This window comes from Parasteatoda tepidariorum, chromosome 5 (genome assembly GCF_043381705.1).
Source record: "Parasteatoda tepidariorum isolate YZ-2023 chromosome 5, CAS_Ptep_4.0, whole genome shotgun sequence".
Classification (NCBI taxonomy): Eukaryota; Metazoa; Arthropoda; class Arachnida; order Araneae; family Theridiidae; genus Parasteatoda; species Parasteatoda tepidariorum.
Genome location: NC_092208.1, coordinates 16,885,846 through 16,908,394, shown reverse-complemented (window position 1 = coordinate 16,908,394; position 22,549 = coordinate 16,885,846). Strand labels below are relative to the sequence as shown.

General features: G+C 26.5%; 1 protein-coding gene across 1 annotated transcript; it reads left to right on the top strand.

Moving 5' to 3' along the window:
- Nucleotides 1-21: 21 nt before the first annotated feature.
- Nucleotides 22-20,657, top strand: LOC107456969 (kelch domain-containing protein 2). Its single transcript, XM_016074980.4, has 10 exons — nt 22-357; nt 1,436-1,512; nt 1,631-1,861; nt 5,770-5,842; nt 8,269-8,337; nt 10,135-10,274; nt 12,878-12,990; nt 16,151-16,311; nt 16,405-16,457; nt 20,340-20,657. Exons 1-10 carry the CDS (start codon nt 232-234, stop codon nt 20,467-20,469), a joined length of 1,173 nt encoding a protein of 390 aa, XP_015930466.1. The 5' UTR covers nt 22-231; the 3' UTR covers nt 20,470-20,657.
- Nucleotides 20,658-22,549: the final 1,892 nt, after the last annotated feature.

Sequence of the window (22,549 nt, the reverse complement as noted above, 5' to 3'; positions counted from 1 at the left end):
GAAATTTGATTGGCTGTAAAAGCTCATAGGCAAAATGAAAGCAGCAGCTAAAGCATAGTAAATAAATTAGTATAAATAGACATTGTTCGTTCATACTATGATGTAAAATGTTCGTTCATGAGCGACTCACTCAAAACGTAAACAACTCGCACAGCTTGTAAAATGAATTGCGTATGACTCTTGAGGACAATAGATTTGTGAAATTAAAGATCAAACGAGTTATTAAAATCAATGGATGACGACCAGTTTGATGATGAACCGTATCCTTTTCAAATTCAACCTTCTGTCCCTCCTGCTCGAACTGGACATGTCGCTGTATCATTTGAAAAATACATGTTAGTTTGGGGAGGTTATACAGTAAGTTTTTTTTTTTTTTTTAATGTTTCATTGCGGTTCATTTTTAAAATGTACACAAAGCAGTAAATTTATTTTTATTCTTGTAATAAAGATTGCGGAAAGAGAATTTTGTATTTAAAAAGTTTTATTGGCTCATTTACATCGCAGATAAGAATGGCCCACTTTATTCACAAGTTTCACATGAGTACTTTAAATGTTTTAAATTCAAAAAACTGCTTTAAATGTGCTTTAATAGTACTGTAAGATTCTTGGGTCCTTTTTATACTTCTTCTCGCTGACTGATCATGTTCTTATTTATTTATTATTTTGTTTCTTGGACGTTAATATCACGTTAAAATATAAACATAATCTTTGTTCTTTCTTTTTATTATCTTCTTTCAGAGCCTGACTAAGGCAGGGGCATACTGGGCTGTTGCCTCAGGATCTTACATCAGAGGGGGGGGGATTCTTTTTTTTTCTAAGCAAAGTATCAGTACAATGTAAAATCCGTCAGTTTTATGTTAGCCTCTTCATTAATCCATATTTCGTTAATCCATGGCTTTCAAGGGCTGAATTCAACTTAAATTTCACAATTACAATGAACAAATTTGGCCAATCAAAAGCCTGTATTTTTAGGTATGGCAAAATGTGATATGTTTACAAAAATATGGGCTTCTAATTGGTTTACTTAAAGCATTGTAATTACGAAAATTTAGCTGAATTCCGCTCTATAATCAGCAAGGATCTGAATTTTTCGCCGGTAGATGAGAAAGTTAACAATCAGAAAACTGCATTCGGCATGACAGACGTAGAATTATCAGAAAATCAATAAAATGGACAGAAAGATATTTAGTTTGACCATTAGAGCTGGTGAAGGACTTTATAGCTAATTTGTAATTATAGGTTATCAATATTCTTGTTATACATAATGAGGTGAAAAATTTAGATTCCTCCATTAAGTTCAGCTCTTCATTACTCAAATAAGTGAAGCAGAGAGGGGCCCCCAAAGAATTATTTGCCCTGGGCCCCAATTGGGATATGCTGAGACCTGCCTTCATTCTCTTCTAAAACATAATAAACTTTTTTTCTTTTTTTTTAGGAGAATCCAGAGCTTTTAACAAATACTTATTTTAGTGGTGCAGAGATATGGATATACAGTTGTGTTTCAGAAAAATGGTACTTTATATCTTAAATCTCTTTTGTTTCTTAAATCTCTATTCTTTAAATCTTGTTCTTTAAATCTCTTAAATCTTTGTTTAATTTTTTATGTATAAATTTAATCATGCAATTGCAGGTACCTAAAACCTTGTCTCTCATACCAGTACCCACCTGGCATGTCTGGCTCTGCCGCTGTTGTTATTGATGATTGCCTTTACATATTTGGAGGCTATGGTTATGATGGAGAAGGATGTACAAATAAATTATATAGGCTAGATTTAGAAACGTTCTTTTGGGAGCAGTTGAAGCCGGAGGGGTCATTACCTACCCCTGTTGACAAAATGGCTGGTTGGGAATATAATAGGAAGTAAGCATGTAAATAACTATATTGTGTATAAAGTTCTGAGCTAAATGTATAACTCATTAGACAGAACGGAAGTTGATGTTTAAGCATGTGTATTAAAATCTATACGATTGTCTTTCTATGGGACCTTAAAAAACTTATTACCCCAGTACTTTTACGTGGCATATATATATGTAAGGTTCACACCAGCAATTAAAATTAAGTTGTCCAAAGACTTAATATCAAGAAAAAAATTGAAGTTCAGAATTACCTAATTCATGTTATAGTAGACATCAAAATTATTAATTGCCATATATAAAACCCTTTAACTAATGAGATTCATTACCCTATAATGATTGAAGATTAGTACAGTTGAACCTGTTTATCTCGAACCTCTTTATCCTGAAAGCCTCTATATCTGAAAATTTCGAAAACTCCCTACATTTACTGTCTAAAATCAATGTATTTTCCATGTTTATGTCGAAATTTTTTCTTCTAAAACTCCGTTTCTTGAATTTCTAATAATAGAGCACAACTGCCGAAACTTTTTTTATCAGTAGAACTTGCAGACAGAGATGAATTTCCTAAACCCACAGGAAGAAGAAATGAAAAGGTTGGGGGTGTTTCTTGGAATTTCAATCGCTATCCCTGGAATTTCTTAACTAGAAATGAATACAATGATTCTGGTAGTAAGTGAGTGGTTGATAAATAGGACGAAGTGACCACCAGGGGTTAGCTTTTCAGCATAAATAAGAGAGCTAGGAATAGAAATTCATTTTCACCTCAAAATTGCAACCAATCGATCAAAGGATAATTAGGGGTTTTAAAGTGAACTATAGAAAACAGTTGGTATGCCATCAATGAAAAAAGTTCCCTTTCAAAAATAAAGATGTTAGATGCTATCAGAATTACTGTTTTTTACCTGGAGAAATCTGTCTCTAAAAGCTATCCAAAATGGTTTAAAAAAGGCTAAATAGCTGTGAAGATCATAAACAAGAGATTGATGGCATCAGTAAAGAGGAAGAAACTGGTGACGCTGGAAGTGCAGTGCCAGATTGTGCTCCGGAAAAAATCCGGATTTTTCACTAATAGTGATCCGGAAGTTTCCGGAGATAGAAGATACAGACGTTTCAAAAAATCATTGATCACAGAAGTTTCCGGAAATCAAATTTTCAAAGGTGGAACTTAAAAACACAGTTTATTTTATTTGTTTGTAAGGGAGAGCCAGAGAGATACTTTATAAGCTTGTATTCATGATTAATATTCATTTTTTTTAATCTGTAAATAGTTGTTATGATCATAAACTCAAGAAAGAAAGACATATTTGTAAATTTTAATTACTTCTCCAGGTCATCATAGGTATGTGTAAAATTTTAAATATATTTTAAGTAAACAAAGAAATATTAAGAAAAAGAAAAGAAAAAAAAAATTGTTTAAAATTTTTCAATTTAAACAGTTTTTTTTTTTTTTTTTAACTGGCGAAATTTTCCGGAATTTTGACTTGGGCTCACAATCACCCCTGGGAATGCAATAAAGTCTGGATTTAATGTTGACATTAATTTTAGACTTTTTCAAATGGGCAACTGCCTGGCAATATGCGGAATATTGATAGATGCGGCGGAAATCATAGATAATATCAAAGGAATATCAGATGAAGAAGCTGACTATCATATTGATGAATCAAAAGTAGATGCAAAAGAAGTAGAATAAGCTGTAAAACTCTTATAAACTATTCTTGAATCTCAGGAAAATGTTGGCTATAAAGGAATTTTCAGCTCTTTCTAACCTTAAAGTAACAAAGAAGGTAATTAAAGAAACAAAGAAGGTTAGACATAAAAAATATTTGAAAATTTATTTTCAGTGTTAAATGTATGTTAAAAAAAATACTATGTAAATAGATGTATGTGGTATAATTAATTTACAGAAATGCATATATAAAAATGTAGGCATTTCTATAGGCATAGGCTACTAAAAACAATTGAAGCACTTTTAATAAATTTTCTTAATTAAATTTAATGTATTTAAAATACCTGTATAACTCGAAACCTCTTTTTCTCAAATTTTTCGCCTTTCCTGTGAGATTCAAGATAAGCAGGTTCGACTATATTTATTAAAATTAAGTAAAAAATTTAAAATAATATTTGCAGATAAATTCAACATTAAGATTTAAATACTGAAACCAAATGAATAAATAAATGAGGAATACAGAAAAAATAAAAAGTAACAATATATATTTTTCTTACAAATTTAAGAGCTTTTTTTTTCTTACTTTAAAATGTGTTACTCTTTTTCATTATAATTTGGATTTAATAAAACATAGATAAACGAAATTTTTCAGTCGATCCAGAAAACCTGAAAATTTTTTCTCTATTATAGTATATTTAAAATTAATTATCTAAAAATTATAACATTTTTAATAAAGTCTAATCTAAATGAGCAAAACATATTATTTTATTGATGAACTGTCAGTACATAAATGTAAAACAAAACATGGAAATTTGAAATTTCAGCATTTAAATTTAAAAATTCTTACATCAGGCACTTTCTGTTTGTGTGTTTGAATACCACGCATTTGAATTAATTACACATAGAATCGTAAAACTAGTGCAAATTTTTTAATGCGCAGAATTCTTTGCAAAAAAAAACTCTTTTTCTTTACAATTTTGTAAATTCCAAATGTATTTCAAGGCGACAAGTTTGTTCTTCATGCCCATGATTTTAGTGACATTTGTAGAACTTTTGACAACAATTATACATTCACATGTGTTATACATACACATATGTATAAACCCCATACATACGTGTGTATATATATATTTGTATATAAGGTGCCACACTGTAATTTTCATTTGATTAAGGTAATACTGAACTCACTTGTATGCTAACTTATATAAGTTATTGGATTTTTAAATTGGGAAGGACATATTTAAGTATATATGTTTTCATTGAATTAAAAATTCCATATTTAATGTAAGTTTAACATGGGTCCATTTTTACGTATGGAATGTGTTTCTTTCCTCCTTGATTCATAACAAATCTTTATCGTAAGTAAAAGTTAAGTGATATGGAAAGTTAAGTGATATGGACTTTTGTGGTAAAAATTTTGAAGCTGATAGTATTTAAGAGTTAATTAAAAGAAAATTCTATTATTATTGTCCCACACTTTTTTTATTCATTGCAATTTCAGTTTTTTATTTATTTATCTTTAAAAAAAGGTTAAGTGTAAACTATTATTGTTTTTTCTTACGTTATTACTGCAATATTTTAAAGGTGTTGATTCTGATAATTTTATATTTATTAAAGCGTGGTAAAGTAATATAGAAACCTGAGATTTTTCAGAGTCTGAAATGTTCGCCTCTACATTTCCTGTGCTTTAAAAAAAATATTATATTAGTAAGTTTAAGAAAGTTTAAGATTTTTTTATTATTATTTAGAAAGAATATATTTTTGACATTATTGTTAATGGATTTTAAGTTTATTATTTAAGAAAATGAAATTATTTAAATTGTTGAATTTATTTTTTAAATAAATTGTCTATAACCTTTTAAACTAATCCAATTTATAAAATATTTATTTCTTTAAAATGTGATTTATTCTAAGCTGGAATATTATATAAATTGACCTGGAGAAGTCAGGAAAATATTTCTTCTTTCTGAGTATGATCCCTGGTATTTCCTACCAGCTATAATTTATTTACTAGCATATACAAGGCAATACATAAATTTATATACAGAATAACATGTAGAAGATCTATGGAAATACAAAATATATACAGAATAAAAAATATATATACTGAGTAACTTATATACAAATACAAAATAACTTATTAGTATTTAATACATAAATTTGATGTGCAGAGATAGTAATATAGATAAGTTTATCATTTAAAACTTATCTTGTGAATAATAGTAATAGGCCTGTTTGCTTTGCAGATTTTATATATTTGGAGGTTTCGGGGATCCAGCATCACACGAATTCCAATTTGTGTTCTATCATTTATTATATGTAAGTATTGTGTAATAAAAATAACCTAATGAATTTATTTTTTTTTTCAGACATGCACAGAACATTTTATGTATGTTATGTTATTCACATTTTGTTCTAATTTTATACTGTTTTTTAAATCTATGAATATTAAGAAATCTACTGAACATAATCTGTTATTAATGTAATAATTAAACCTCATTTATTATAAGTATGTAATATTTTAATTATGTTGTTATTCTTCTTCTAATTTTGTTCTTCTATTGACCCTAATAATTAAGTTAAATAAATTTTTTATCACTATATTTTGTGCAGTTAAAACTAATTATCTTCTTGGAGATTTCTTTTTTTAGTATTTTAATAGTAGCATTTCTCTTTTTATTCTGATCTACAAATAGTTAGAATCAAAGTATCTATATAATTTTTGAATGTTTATCTCCATGGACAAATAATGTGCCCTGACCATACTTATTAAAAATTCTGTAATTTCTCCTGCCTCGAATATCCTCTAGAACCTCAAATACAGTTCTTAAATTTTTAAAAATTGTTCTTTTTCAAGTACTATTGAACCATTTTTATTTTTTTCCAAATTTTAAGTATTTGCCTTAAAAAAAAACTTCTTAAATTAATATTGTGTAACAAATTATAATTCTATTTTTGCCACTAATCTCTATACTAACTGGATTGTGTGTAGGGAGCAATCTGAACGAGTGAAGTAAATCTCAGCAACATTGCTCAGTTAACTCGCATTTAGGCTTAGTTTATGCTTTTAGCATTAAAGTCTATGGTGTTGACTGTATTCTTGTAAAAATTATTTTAAAATAACCAAACTACTCTAAATGTAAAAAGAGAAGGTTTTAAGTTAATTTCTTTATTAGGTTTCCAAATATTTACACTATTAAAGGAAATATTTATGTGCTTGTTTTTATTTAATAAAAGAAATACAATTTGGCTTATTTTCTTCTGGCGTTATCGCGCCAAGTGCATTCAAGGGTTTGACTTCAATCGACTTTCTCCCTCTTTTATAGGTTATTGAACAGAAGAAAACTAATTTTATATTCAGGCTGTGTGGTTAAATTCTGTTACAAATTTTCTGCTTTGTTTTAAAATAGTGTAGTTGAATGACAAAAATATATATATAGATATTGAATTTCTTAGATATGACATACGTATTTATATTTAGTAAAAAAAGATATTATTAACACAGTTTTGCAAACCTTCTTAACCTTAAACAAATTACCTTCTCTTTTTTTTATTTCTTTTGAAGAATATAATTTAATTAAACCAAATAACTTTTGAAAAATATAATTATCGAGGTAATTAAATAATTTAATTCACTGCAGAGCTCAATATTTATATTTTATGCATAATTGATTGAAATTTATCAGCTCACAAGCAAAAAATTTGGAGTAATTAATATTTTAGTTGTTGAATTAAATTTTTTTCTAAATTTATAAGATTTTCTTAAGATTTGACTGCATTAAATGATTTAAAAGAAAACTGAATTCTAATTATAAGTTTTAAAACTTTATGTACAAAATTATGTTCAACTTTTTTTCGTAATAAAAGTTTCTCTTTTTTGAAGACTGAAAGGGACTGATTATTAAGCCACATATTTTAAGTGAAGAAAAATGATATACCTGACCATAAACATGAAAAACAGTTAGTATTAAATCAAAAATTTTGCTGTACTGAAACATGAGACCAAGAAAAAAGCAATAGTGTTTAAATTACGGGTATCCTGTGCTCCCACTCTACTCCATTCTTCGCCAATGGCGGCTACACACATGTAGCATTGAATCAGCAATCCAGTTACATATAGAGATCAGTGATTTTTACTTGTGTTTGATAAACTATAATTGTCAGCTATCAAATTTTGTTTAAACAATTCATGATGATTAACACACTGTGATTACAAAAAGGAATAAGTTACTTTGTAAATGATAAAAATAAACAGCAAAACATGTTTATTAAAATTGTACATTTTTTTACTATTATATTTATTCAATTTTTTTCTTTCCTTCAAAACAGGCAAACTTTTTGGTTATGCTATTGTAAAAGTAAGCCTTTTCAAACACAAGTAGAAAGCACAAACATAATGTTCCAAATTCATAGCTCTAAGTAAAAGTATGCTAATTAGTATAAATATTTAAGTTATGATTGTAAGCAGTTTTTAGTATTCATTTAAGATCAACAAACAAGGAATGAGAAATTTTTATTTTAATTAATGAATATGAATTCTATCCTATAATTTAAAAGGATCTTAAAATTCAGTTTCTCTTGATACATTATATTTTACACTGTTATATTTTCACATACATCACAATTTTACGTATATGTGTAATGTTTTTCTTTTAAACTTTGTATTTAATATATTTTTTTTTGCAAAGCTTAAATCTTAATTATTTTTTGTTATATTATTTTAATTTGTAAATTTGTTTTTATAGAGAGGATGGACTAACCAGTTTTTTGAATATGATCCAAAAACAAATAGATGGACCAGTCCAAAATGTACTGTAAGTATTTAAATAAAATCTATTATTCATACACAATAGTTTATCTTTATTAAAAGTCAGAAAGCACGTTTTGTAAAGTTTTAAATACGATGTTAAAAACCATGTAAGTATTAAAGTTTCCCTTAAACTAAATTAATACTCCATGATTTAAGTATTGGCTACAAATAGATCTTCCTGGTAGCAGAATTAACAGTCTCGATCTACAGCATAAAAACAAATTTATCTGTTACTCCAAAGCAGTCAGAAATTATTATTGTAAAAAAGCAGTTTAATAAATGCAGATATATAGATATAATTACAATTATTGTAGACATAATTTTATTGATATAAAAAATGTGTGTATTGTTATTTTATTTTTCTCTAATTATATTTTGTATTGTTAGAGAATAAATATCTCTGATCAAGAGAAGATACATCTGTGTATATTATGCCTAATAAAGAAATCATAGTGAAGAAATATTTATATTAAGGATAAACTTGCATATAATATTGAGATAAAAAAATATTTATTACAAGGGGCTAAATTAATCTTCAGCACAGGCTGCCATGCTGGAAAGTTTCTTTTACCAGGAAGGATTGCAGAAAAAATCAGGGAATTTAAATAAAATAGCCATAAGCTATGGGAATTAATTTGAGTTACAAATAACTATAAATCCAGTAATTTTTTAAACATAACATTGGTTTATCATAATTTTATTTTTTGATTATTTATTTCCAACTCTAATAAAAAGTATTATAAATGTTTTTAAAATGTATCTTAAGTATGAAAATGAAACGCAACCAACTGATAAAGTAATTTAAAAAATTCATGCCATTCACTGAAAATATCAGGTAAATTTGATAAAATCAATGTGAAAAAGTTGAGGAATTTTTTTTTCGGGTGATTGTGACCTATCTGATAAATAATAAAGCAAAAGGCTGTTGAGAAATATTATTAAATATTGGTATTTAATACATCATAAAATTTATTTCGTGAAAAATAATTCAGTTTCATTTGCTTAAATTTTCTGAAATTAAATTTTGTAGTTTCATTTTAAGTGAACTACACTAAAAGTTAACAAAATAAAGTTTCTAATTTAAATGTAGTTTTTATTTTAAAATATATTTTAAGAAAAAAATTTAGATATGTTTATTTCAATCATTTGAAACCATTCAAACTTACTATACAAAGTTTTATGGTTACTAGAAGAGTAACTACGTTATATCTTCTAGATAACTATATATTTTGTGATTTATTAATGTAATAGTATTAAAATTGCAATGAATTAGAGGATTGATTTTAAACTTCTATTTAAAATTAAGTATCAATAAAAAAATATACTTCTATTTCAATATAGTTTAATTGCAATAAGTCCTGTGATTACATTTGGAAATAAAATTATTTTAATTAATTTCAGGGTTACAGAATTAGGTCCATTTAAGGTGTTTATAGATTGTAAATCACACTTATCCTGTCAAAAACAACCTTGATGTATATGCAAATGCAGACAGTTTAAATATTAAGGAGGCACTAAAAAATTTAAGATGTTGAAAATCATAAAATTTTAACCATCTAAATAATAAACATTTTTTTATTCCGATATTTAACTACACTGGTTATCATAAATTAAGGAAAAATCACAAAAATAGCGATAACTCTTTCAAAAGTAAGCCAAACCGTGCAAANAACCATCTAAATAATAAACATTTTTTTATTCCGATATTTAATTATATACAATAAGCTATGAAATTTACTATTATTATTGACATGAAATTCTATATTTTCCTTTCATAATTAAACAATTTCTGCATTATTAGGGTGAACTTCCATGTGCACGTGCTGCTCATGCTGCTACAGTTATGAAAGATAAAGTGTATGTGTTTGGTGGTAGACATGATGCACATAGATTGAATGACTTACATTGTTTAGATATGACAACAATGCGCTGGAGTGGAGAGTAAGTCTTCAAATATAATTTTATACAGTGTGAAAATTCAAAACTCATGCTCCTAAAATCTGTAAATGTTTCTATTAACTTCATATGTAAGGCTTTTTTTTATTAGTTTCCTCTGAAAATAATTATGTATTACCCTGATTTTTTAAAGGGATGTAACAAGTAACGATTTGCTGAATAGCTGAATAACAGATATTCAGGTTAAAAAAAATCCGTCGAACATTCGGCGACTAAGTGGCAACATTTTTTAAAAATAAAAAAATCATTTATAAATATTATTGCTTATATGAAAATAAGTTTAGTCATTATTGAAAAATATTCAAAATTTAGCTATATTAATGATGTGGGGTAAAGGCGAAAAAACTGTAATACAGAAACAGAAATCAGAAAACCAAAAAAAAAAACGGAACGAAATTCGATGAATTTTCCCGCCATTTTTTTTTTTTTTTTAATATTTTTTCCTCATATGATTTTAGGATTTTTCGTTCTTTTTTGAAAGATATTTACTTTACCATCATTTTGGAAATAATCATTAGTGTATTACTTCATCGTTTTTTTCTTCTTTTTAAGATTATTTCCTCTTTTTTTTCAGTTGGGTTTAACAATAAAAAAAGCGGCTTTTTGTAGCGATTCAGAAAACCGGAAAAATCAGTTATCCGGGATATCGATGGTCCTGATTGTTCCGGATAATCGGTTCCCTACTGTATAAATATTTAAGATAATAGTTTATAATTAAGATAATTATAGAAAAATTTACAATAAAAAAAACTTACTAACAGCTATTAAAAAAAAAACTTAAGTTGAAAAAAAAATATCCCCTTAATTCTAAAAACAAAACTTTTATGCTAAAATAATATTTTCGAAAAAAAAGACACTCTTTAAAATTCTGCACTATCATTAGAATGCCGATAAAAAAAAACATTGTATACAAAAGCAAAGCAGAAAAAATAAAAATCAATCCCAATTTTTGAAAGAAAATTTTTAAGCTAAACATTTCAGTTTTCCAATTGCTGTATCTTCAAGAAAAAGTTAAGATTACAGTCTAATGAAATTGTCTATTGAAAATAAGTTTTTGAAAAAGAAAAAGCTAGATAGAAACCAGTATAAAAATCTTAAATTTTTAAATGAAACATTTAACTTTTTCACCTTGTCGTATTTTTAGAAAAAGTGACCATAACAAAATAATGTTCATTAGAAACACTCTTTGATAACATAATGATAAAATCGCTAATAAAAAGAAAAGTTAATAAAAGAGATCAATTTTATAAAGAGAAACAGAAAAAGAATAGTTCTTAGTTCTGAAATATAACTTAAACATTGAGAAACGCAGTTTTCTATGTTATTATTATTTGTATTAATTATCTCACTTAATTATCTACCCTACAAGAAAAAAGTGACAATAAAAGGAAAAGAAGTCTATTAAAAATCTCTGTTATCATGCTTCACTTTAGTTAAACTTAAAGTAGTGAAAGAACAATGAAATTATCTTGCTTTAAAATAATTGAAAAGGACGAAAAAATCAGCATTACAAAACTTGTAGTTCTGTATATAGTTTAAATTCTTCAAATTTCTATTGTTCATGCGTATTTCAGAACATAAATTAAGAGTTTTTTTATAACAAATGTGTCAAAACTATTTCTAATAGTGTATAGTAAAAAATACAATTTGAGATTATTCTTTCTATTGAAATTAACTCTAATAAAAAAAAACTTAGTTGAAAAATAATTTTCCAGATAATACTTTGCCGAATATATGTATAAATATTTGGCTAAAGGGAAAAATACTGAATAGGTGCTCAATATTTGTTATATCCCTAATTTTTAAGACATCTTGCTGTGTATCTTCAGTATCGTCACTAAAAAGAAAATGTTATTAACCTAATTTTTAAACCATTTTGCTAATATTTTCTTTTAAGAAAATCTGCCTACTCCATTATTTGATATAGTTTCTATTTTTTTCATTTTGTCCTAAATGGAAATAAGTTTATTCAATGAAAATTGCATTGAAATTTAAAACAAATCTTATTTAATTTAAATTTAAAAGAAAATAATGTTTTGTTTAACTTGTTTTTTTTTTATTTATTTATACATATATGTGTATATTTTGAATGTTAATAAATATATAGTTTATCATTCATATCTTTATTAAATCTATTAAAATTTCCCCCGTAAAAAAAAGTTGAAAATAATTTTCCTTGCTGAATATTTGGTCAAATATTCAGCAAAGGGATCAAATACTGAATAGTGGCCAAATATTCATTATATCCCTAATTACTAAGACAATTTGCTGTGTTTCTTTAGTAAAAAGAAAATGATATTAACCTAATTTTTAAACTGTTTTGCTAATACTATTTCCTTTAAAAAAAATCTACCTACGCCATTATTTGATATAGTTTCTGTTTTCTTATTTTATCTTAAATGGAGAAAAAGTTTATTCAACAAATGAAGTTTGAAATAAATCATATTTAATGTAAAATTTGAATTTTAAAGAAAATAATAATTTTTTTTAACTTGTTTTTTTAATTTATTTACTTATACATATATGTATATATTTTGAATGTTAGGAAATATATAGTTTATCGTTCACACATTTTATTAACATTTTAGATTATCAATTAAAGGCCCTGTTCCCCAAGGCAGGTCTTGGCACAGTTTAACTGCATTAGCTCATGGGTATTTAATATTATATGGAGGTTTTAGTCAAAATAATGTAGCTTTAAGTAAGTATCAATCTAAATAATGCTTCAACTTTATTTATTATGAATTTCTTAAGTTTGTTAAACTATATGTATCTCTGTTCGAAGAAAAAAATTCCATCAGAGGCTGTTCAAATGTTACATTAACATGTAACTGAGAGGTGAATTGTTGTTTCCTCACACTAGGAAGGGAATATCCGAGCAATGATTAAATGAAACACTGAATGTCAATTATTCAGGGGGAAAAATATCTATTAAATTGCAAAAGTAATTAAATTGCTGCAAAAAAATACATTTAGTTTAGAATTATCTTACATGGCATTCAATAAGAAAGTTTGTTATTTTATTTGTGGGTAAAAGTCCAAAATCACCAAAATTATGCTTGCGTAATATTTGGACAACCCCTGGGTACAACTTGAACTAGAGCCGGATTTAGATCTTGTCTAAGAAGTAAACACGGCTAGTCACAATTTTTTTCCATATTCACATAACCATGCTGTTGGTCTGAAAATCATAGATCCTTGACCTCCAATACTTTAAGAAAGATGTAACCAGTCCCCTTCGCTAACAACTTTTTAATGGGCCTTCACTCATTGTAACAAATATGTAACAGATAATATGTTACTCTTATCTTTTTAATGAACTAGTTTCATAATTATTTCATATTACGTTGATTAACTGTAAGGAAGCAGCTCACGTATGTAAATTACAGTAGAACCTCAGTGATCGCGACATTATAGCGTTTTGATGTATTAAATCCTCACTTAAAAGTTTCAAAAAAATAATTTCAACCTACCGGGACAAATCAGCAATTAAAAAATATGTAGATATGATCTATTTGTTAGCTTATTTAGCTTTTAAATGTTTAAGTAGTTTAATTTTTAGAAAATATTTCTAACTTTAATTGTTGTTTTTCCACCACTTTGTAAAATCTTTTTAAGTGACTGTACAAGTTGGCAGGTATGCACATTCGTCCAAATTAGTCAGCTAAATTTTACTTTGGGAAGAATTCCACTGAGTTATAGTTTTTTAAGAACAAATTTAAGTTCTCATAATATGAAATTCCTCTAACACCAACATTTAAGTACTGCTGCCTACATAATAATATGTGAACAAATTATTTACCCTCTGGTCTGCAATTTTCCACTTTTTAATTACTTTCCTTTTCTGTTATTCTCTGTGTAAGTAAAAAATAAGGAATATTCAAATACAAAAGTTTAATAAATAAATACCAAATTTTTATTTTGTGTTTGAATTGTACACTTAATTTTGTACTTTTTCTTTTACTTATATGTTGTTAGTACAATTCATATACAATTTCTTTTGTCACTTTTCCTTTTTTATTTAATTTCTTTTGGTCTCTTTTCCTTTTTCATTTTATTTATTGAATTTATGTATCTAAATATTTGTGTGTATATGCATAAATATAATACTTTTACATATTAAATTTGTAATTGTAGATAAGGGTTGTTAAATAAAGCACAGTTATGTAATTTATTAAAAATAAAACCTGAGTCCTGGAAAGTATGACTCTTCACACTCAAGTGCATAGATAAAAAGGAGAAAGATTTAACAGGGTGCACAGAGCTTTTAAAAAGTTCTTAAAGGCTTTATTTTCATTTTTTAAAAACCCTCAAAGATGCTTTTTTCATTGTGTGTTTGCAAAAAAAACTTCAATTTCTCTTTTCCAAAATGAGCTTTTTTCTTTATCATGTCTATTGTTACCATGAATTACACAAAAAACGTAGTTTTTACAATATTCCGATCAACGTTTTCACAATTCCTTCAACCATAATTCATTTCAGTACAACTTTAACTGCATCGTATGTTTAAAAGTGCCAAAAATTTTAGGTGTTAGATGAATTACTAATGGGTTAACTTGTACACTGAGCTGGGTTTAGTGGTAAGCATTGTTGCATTCATACATGCAATTTTGTTAGTGTGCTCTACAATTCTTTTTCATATTTGTGTAAAATTTTATTACATATTTGTATGAAGTATTATGAACTAATTGATACTGGTTAATAATGTTACAGTGCTATAAAAATTTCCCATTTACTGATTTGAAACTATTATAAGGTAGTATTGATAAAATTATTTAATACTTTCTGTTTTAATAATTTTAAAATTAAAAATAATATACTTTTTTGTACTTTTGCTATAAAATTTGCTTTATTAATTATTATAAGGAAATTATACTTTCTTTAGTTAGCTTTTTTTTAAACTAGGCTATATGTACGCTGTTTTAAAAAATGTCCTGTTTTGATCCTGAGTTTTTTTTTTTTTTTAATTTCATTGGCCCACTACAAAGCCTTGTGTTGTCAATTTGGATTTTACAATATAACTGATCAGAGGATCATTCACTTATTAATTTTAATAAACGTAAACGTCTTTCATATTTAGATTAATAGTTTTATATGTCAATTGTGTTATAATCTCAATTTTAACTAGTTATTACTAATATTGTATTGTTATATTGTTGCAAATATTCAATTGCAACTAGATAATTTTTTTAAAAAATATTTCAGAAAGTTATATTATCTGATCTGCTAGTGATATATAAATATATATTCTGGTTAAAAGTCTATAAAACTTGCTATATTAATAAGTAATTAATTTGTTGCACGCTTCAAAATTGTTTTTTAAGAACATAAATATTATTATAATTTTTTTTTGTTGCATTTGTATGCATATTCAAGCATGTAAAATGAATGAAAATGCTGTGGCTTTCTTTAGAGCCTACATGTAATACTAAAAGTTATCAAAAAATTCCACATCAAATTTTTGCATTAATTTAAAAATAATAATTTAAATGAAAAAAGTTTACGTTTCAAACATAAAAAAAAAATAATTCTTAAATAATAACAATTTTCAAATGTTATTCATATTTTAAAAAAATTTGTTGCATTACCTAATTTAATTAAAAATAATGAATTTTCATTTTTAAATTCTAGCAACGGATTTATTTAATTGATAAAAGTTTTTGAGCTTGAATAAGAATTATAAATAGTTTTAAAATTTTCGATGTTATATTAAGAAACATTTTTTTAACATCTGTTTCATTTAGATAATAATTGTAGAAAGAATTTTTTTATTATTCTAGCATCCTCTTTGTGTACCTTAATTTACTCTTGTTTGTTTTTAATTAGTTCTCTTTTATTTTTCCTATTCATTTTTTATTTAGGTGATTGCTGGATGTTTGACACACATGCACAAATCTGGCAGCCAATAGATCTACCATTTAAAAAGCCTCGTTTATGGCATTGTGCTGTACTCAGTGTATATAATGAAGTATTAATTTATGGAGGGTGTTCATCAAATATTTTAGATGTAGACAGAACACCTGTAAGATTTTTTTTTCAACTAGTCATTAATTATAATTATTTTTTTTCTATAAATTAAGATTGCAAGTTTTAATTAATTTCTTTATTTTTGCAGGAACAAGCAAAAGACCTAATTGTCATCAGTATAATTCCAAAATCTCTCTTTAGGTGAGTGTTCGTTTAAAGTTTTTAATTTTTTTTTATTCCATTTTTAAATTTTATGTGTGTTTTACATACTAACTTGTTACTCTTGGTTATTGTTAGAATTTTAAACAGTGGTACAAATTTGTTATTGTTTATTTTTGGATTTATTGCTGTTTGATTATTACAGTACCCATATTCAGACGTCCGTTTAACGAAAGTGCCTTTTTTTCAGGTCATTTTTTAGCAATCAAAATAAATAATACTTTTTCCCTTTTAAATTTTTTTTTTCACTTTTGCAACCTGAAAAAGTATGCTGACATGAGAATTTTACCCTTCTTCGTGATTTTTACCAGACTTAGGATTTTTATTCGAATTTAATCCGATTTCCGCTACAGTAGGAGAAAAAATTTATTGTCGCCTAGACGAAATCTGGCATTTCACAACAGCGCTGAAAAAATCACATTTTTTCCTCATAAAAGGATTATTACTACTGAGAATCTCACTTAATTTCAAAGTGCACTGCATAAAAATTTCATATTGTGTAGAAATTGAAGATATGAGATGAAATTATCACGACTAAAGTGATCATTCAAAAGTGTGATTCCAAATTCGTGGATCGTAATAATATTATATTAAAAATGAAATTGAAATTTTAAAGACTATGTGGAAATCCCAAATTTTTGAAAATGTGATTGACAAAACAATGTGAACGATAAAGTTGTTGCAAATCGGGTGCATCAGAAAGTAATTCTACAAATGCGCAACTGGGAATTTTCCGTGTATAATATAGTATTAAAAAACTGTGAAAGTCAGGTGCAACAGCTGACAAAAATGCAATCGTAAATCTACATGGAATTCTGGGTGGTTAATCAACAATTTAGTGCAATTTGAAGTTTGTTGGACGAAATAATATGGTATTTAAACATTGGCATTTTAAAGACCATGTGGAAATCTGTAACAAAAACTGCAAAAATAGCGCAAACCGAATGGATCTTTTCGTTATTCATTGAAATTGACGTTAATTATTGTTAGTTATTTTTTATTGAATAAGGATTTTTTGATGTTAGTTTACCTTTTTTAAGACCTATTATCCAGAAAAATCTATTTTCTTGTCGAAGTCGCGGCGATTCCAGATATGGGACTTTCCACTATATTTATTATCATGCTAAATATCTTCTGTTATTTTATTAAAGCTAAAAACAATTTTAGAAGTTGCTTACCTTTACTTTTTTTGTAATTGTACTCAGATAATGAATAAGACTGAGTTGTGCTTGTGGTTTAACTTTTTCGCTTTCTGAGGTAATTGTTCAAAAAGGAAAATTTTCATTATCAAAGATGTGTTAATATTAAATGAATAAAACTCTAGGAATGATAGAACTTCAAATAAAAAAAATTTAACAAGTATTTATCGGCTGGTATATTCACAACAAAAAGAATTTATTTAGTGGTTTACTCACCTGTTAGTCATTGCAATGACCATGACTTCTTATGCACCAGGTTGTGCATCCATAACCCCTTGACTCAACAATTGTATGCAATGTATCAACGCAATGTATGAGGGAACTCACATTGTTACTCTTGGTTGCGTTGCTTACGGAGATAGAATTTGGAATTGATGGAGAATTTTAATTCTTTCAAAAGGAAGGAAATTTCCATGAACAGTCAAATACTTTTTTCTTTCACTTTCAATAAGATAATTTTCGAAAATGGAATTAGAAAAATTGTTAAATTCAAACTACGCTTGTATTAATAGATTTTAAGTTTTTTTAACATAAAAGCCAACAATTTTTTTAATATTTTGTTTTACACCTGAGAACTTGTCAAATCAGGCCTTGCAGTAAACAAGGTTAAATTTATTTTTAAAAGAGAGTGCTATGTCAAAATGCACAATTTTTATAGTTTTCTGGAAATTGTAGAAATGGTTATTTTTGTTGAAGAATATATACACGGTTTATAGTGAACGAAATGTTCGGTCCCGTGCTTTGCTATCCACGTATAATGTTATTTTTTGTGGATATTGTGAACTGAAAAAGTGAGGAAGTTGGATATTATGAACTTTTTTCTGTCTTCGACTGATTTTTTTTTATATAATTTTGAAATGTCTACTTCAAAACAGATACTTATACTAATTTTTAAAACCATCTATAGAGTGAAATGTAGCGATAAGCATTTTCTCTTGTTTACTTCTTTTATCACACTTTTCCATCCCTAATCAAATACCTATGAACTATAGATGTATGGACAATTCTTTCCTGCATCAGCTAAAGATAACTAATTTTTTTTTGTGCACAAGATGATGAGTAATAAAAAAATAAAAGCAAGTTAACACATTTTGTTATTACGTATTATTTTTCAGTCATTTTTTTATTTCATTTTATTGGTCATTTAAGTAATGTGTAATAAAAAGAAGTTCAGAACCATTAGTTAAAATTGTTTGGGGAACGGATATAGGGAACTCCCGGTTATAGTGAACCAAAATTTCGGTCCCTTCAGGGTTCACTATAGCGGGGTTTGACTGTATATATATTTCTCATTTAAGTGGCAAATTCAAATGCGTGATATAAAAAGGGTTTGACTCCTCTTAAAAATTTTATTAACAATCCTAGTATCAATTTATTTCATCATTTTCTGTTCTGAATAATTGAAAAAATCTCCCTATATATATCTGCACAGTGTTTTGTAATAACCCCCCTAAGTATATCTTCTATTCCTTACCATTAATGAAATAAAAAAGCATGAACATTATAAGTTGCAAATTAATATTTAAGTACAGAATTAACTTAAATGCTATCAAAACCTTACAAATCTTTACTGAGAAAGACAGTTTGGCTCCTTAAGAAAACTTGAATGTGTTTTTAATAGTAGCCTTTAAGCTATGCTATATGTTCTTAGGTAATCAGACAAATTTTGCCCTTTGCCTTCCTCAGTTGTGGTTTCTAACTGTAGCATTTTCAGGGTGCATAGCGTTTTTAAAAAGTGCTGAAAGGTGTCTATTTTTGAGTTACGTTATTTAAAAGCCATTAAAGGTGCTTTTTTTATTTGGTGTTCGTAAAAAATGCTTAATTTTTTATATTTATCAGTTGTCATTCTAAATTACAAAAAATTCATGATTTCTGTAATTTTCTCTGCAATATTTATCAGGAACTAGTTATTTTATCATGATTATGTAAAGTTTTTGAAAATGTTTTTAAATTTTATTGATTTTATGTTTATAAATTATAAGGACTTTAAAAGGATAGAAAAAAAAACTATTTTTGTTACTGCACAGATCCTAGTTATGACATTTTTTTTTTTTGGAAAGTGATTAAAAATANATATATATATATATATATATATATATATATATATATATATATATATGGGACAGACTGATGAACCATAGCTTTCCCAACAAAAATTTACTAGTTAGGCCATAGTTTTTACTTGTTATTAATGTAGTATTAGTTAGTACTTAGATGGCACCACTGTAAAACATTGTTTTGACACGTCCGAAAAATAATAATAATGGAATGAAAAATTTATTCAATTTAAAATTTTATCAAATTTCAAGTGAAAAAAATTTCATGTTAGTATATAATCCTAATACTGGGATATAACATTTTACTGCAATTATATTATTTATAAGGTAACAAGATTTCTTGCTCCTATTTTTTGCTTTTAAAAATTTATGTAAATCAATTCCATATTTCTAGTGTGGTGGGGGTTAAGTCCTATTGACTTTATTAAAAAAAAAACTCAATTTTGTTTTTATTATTATATTAAGAAATGGAGTATTTTGTGTTTTAATGTTTCAATATTGTTTGACAATGGTGGTATCTAAGAACTAAACTAGATTGGTAGATTGCCTGCCACATGATTACCTTTTTATTACGATGACAGTTTTCTAATTCTCTTATTTTCCCTCAGGTTGTGTGTAGATACTATTTTAGCAACACCTAGAAGTTATTCATTGTGGACTATTCTGCCTCATAAAATACAACTACTTTTAAATTTGAAGCAAGGCAGTAGGCCATCAGGAAACATGATTGGTTCCTGAAACTTTTCATCTTTTGGAAGTGTAGTGCTTTCTTTCTCTGATAACTGAAATGGAAAATAACAGTTTTGTTATCAAGTTTATTAATTGTTGTGAAAGAAATAAGTACTTGGGGGTAATAATAAGCAATACTTGAAGTGTTAAAAGTACTCTTCAGTCCTGAAAATATTACGTAATTATAAAAAAGAAAATTTAGTATTATTTTTTTTAAGAAAAAATTTCAGTCTAAATTTAATTTAAATTAAGTTTTTTTCTAAAAAAACTTAATTTAAATTTAATTATTTAAGTTTGCCTAATTACAAGAACGAAATTGATTGGTAAAGTAGTTTTCAGGCATATTTAGTCTAAATTTGCTTTTAAAATAAGTTGTTTTACTAGAAAAACGAAACGCCAAAGTGGTACTTGCTGTGATAATTTCTTTATTTTTCATTATGCCAGTTATTAAAGTCAAAATTTAAATTCAAAATAAAATATTTTATTGTGTCAAAAAGCCAAAAGTTATAACTGTAAAAGCTGTGATAATAGTATTCATTGTTTAAGTTATTCTTGATTTAATTTTAAAATAGATTTTTATATATGGCAGCCAAATGCTGTGGCTCAGCAAATTATGTTACTTTATTACTGCATTTCTCATTATTTAGTTTAACATTGGTTTGCCTAAAAGTGACTAATTTAAAAAACAGTGTAACAACAGAACAGGAAAGAATTAGAGAATTTAATTAAAACACCCAAAAATCTCCAAAAAAGCAATTATTTTGTGGCACCTACAAGTTTTTTCCTTCCAAAAAAATTTGTATGAATTCTGCAATATACTTTCTATTGCTCAATTTTGGTTAAATTTATATTGATAAATAGATATCTACTGATGTGCCTTGTTACTGCATTTATATAAAAATCTTATCTGTTAATCTTAATTATTTTTTTGCTTTAAAGTTTGCTTAAGATTTTATTAGAAAATAGTATACTACTAAAATAAAAACTTTTTTTTTTCAGTATTTCATAAGTAATTGGGGAGGGACTCTCATAACAAATGCTTCCCACAGAAGTTTATTTTCACCTTTAGTAGTTAATAAGGTGTTTTATGATGTATTTAAGTGCATGAATAAGACATAATTAATAACAATTCATGATAAAATTCATGCCACGAACTTCAAAAGTCAGGTAAAAAAAAAAATTCTGGCGTATACCTTAAATGGTCAATATAAAAGAAAAATTAAAGGATATAGCAATGTGCAAGTTACAAAATCAAATAAAACCCAGAAAATTCCTTTTTTCAGATCTTAAAATTAATGATTCTTTACAAAAGATGGCATTGCTGCCTGGAAAATCTATAAAACAGTGCTTTTTGCATCATAAAATAACTTGAACTGCCATGTGTTTCTTTTGTTCTCAGATAATGGCACTCAGTTGGTGCTAATGGTGGTTATTTGTAATTGTTTTTTTACAGCTTTTCTTTATTGGCAGCTTTATCTGTTAACAAACTAAGTAACAAATCTAAAAACTCAGAACTCATTGAAATAAAATATCTAGTTTCCTAAGCAGAAAATCATACATTTATACCCTTTTTTTTCCTCTAAATTTTCGAATATTTAATTCTGAGAAAAATCAATGTTTGTTTTTCAATTTAGTTTGCAATAATGTTTGTTTTTGCAATATACCAAATATCTATTGTAAATATATTACTGTTATTATGTTTCTTTAATTTATTTACCTTCGACAAAGAAAGTTTATATATTATAATAAGTGTATTGAAATTGAGCTATATAAATTTATATTACAACAAGATAAAAATTTTGTTGCATTTATATCAAAATAATTGTTTGTTTTTTTTAACTAATAAGTGCATGAGAGATAAAGTGAAACCTCTGGAGAGCGACCACTCTCCATTCCACAGTAAAATGGTCTATGATGGATATTAGTCATTCTTAGAGCTTGCCTCTATTGACTTCAAAATTGTTATCAAAGATTCATGACTTTTCACATACGATTTTATTTCTACTCAGTATCATTTTAGTGATGCGGAAATGCCACTTCTGTTGTCATCATGAAAAGACGAATCTATGAATGAAATTTAGCGTCTATC

Bases quoted from the DNA above. Each gene is read 5' to 3' on its own strand.
- LOC107456969 (XM_016074980.4), top strand. From the start codon at position 232: ATGGATGACGACCAGTTTGATGATGAACCGTATCCTTTTCAAATTCAA. The intron at 1,862-5,769 runs GTAAGCATGTAA...TTTGCTTTGCAG, and splicing joins GGTTGGGAATATAATAGGAA to ATTTTATATATTTGGAGGTT. The intron at 5,843-8,268 runs GTAAGTATTGTG...TTGTTTTTATAG, and splicing joins TGTTCTATCATTTATTATAT to AGAGGATGGACTAACCAGTT.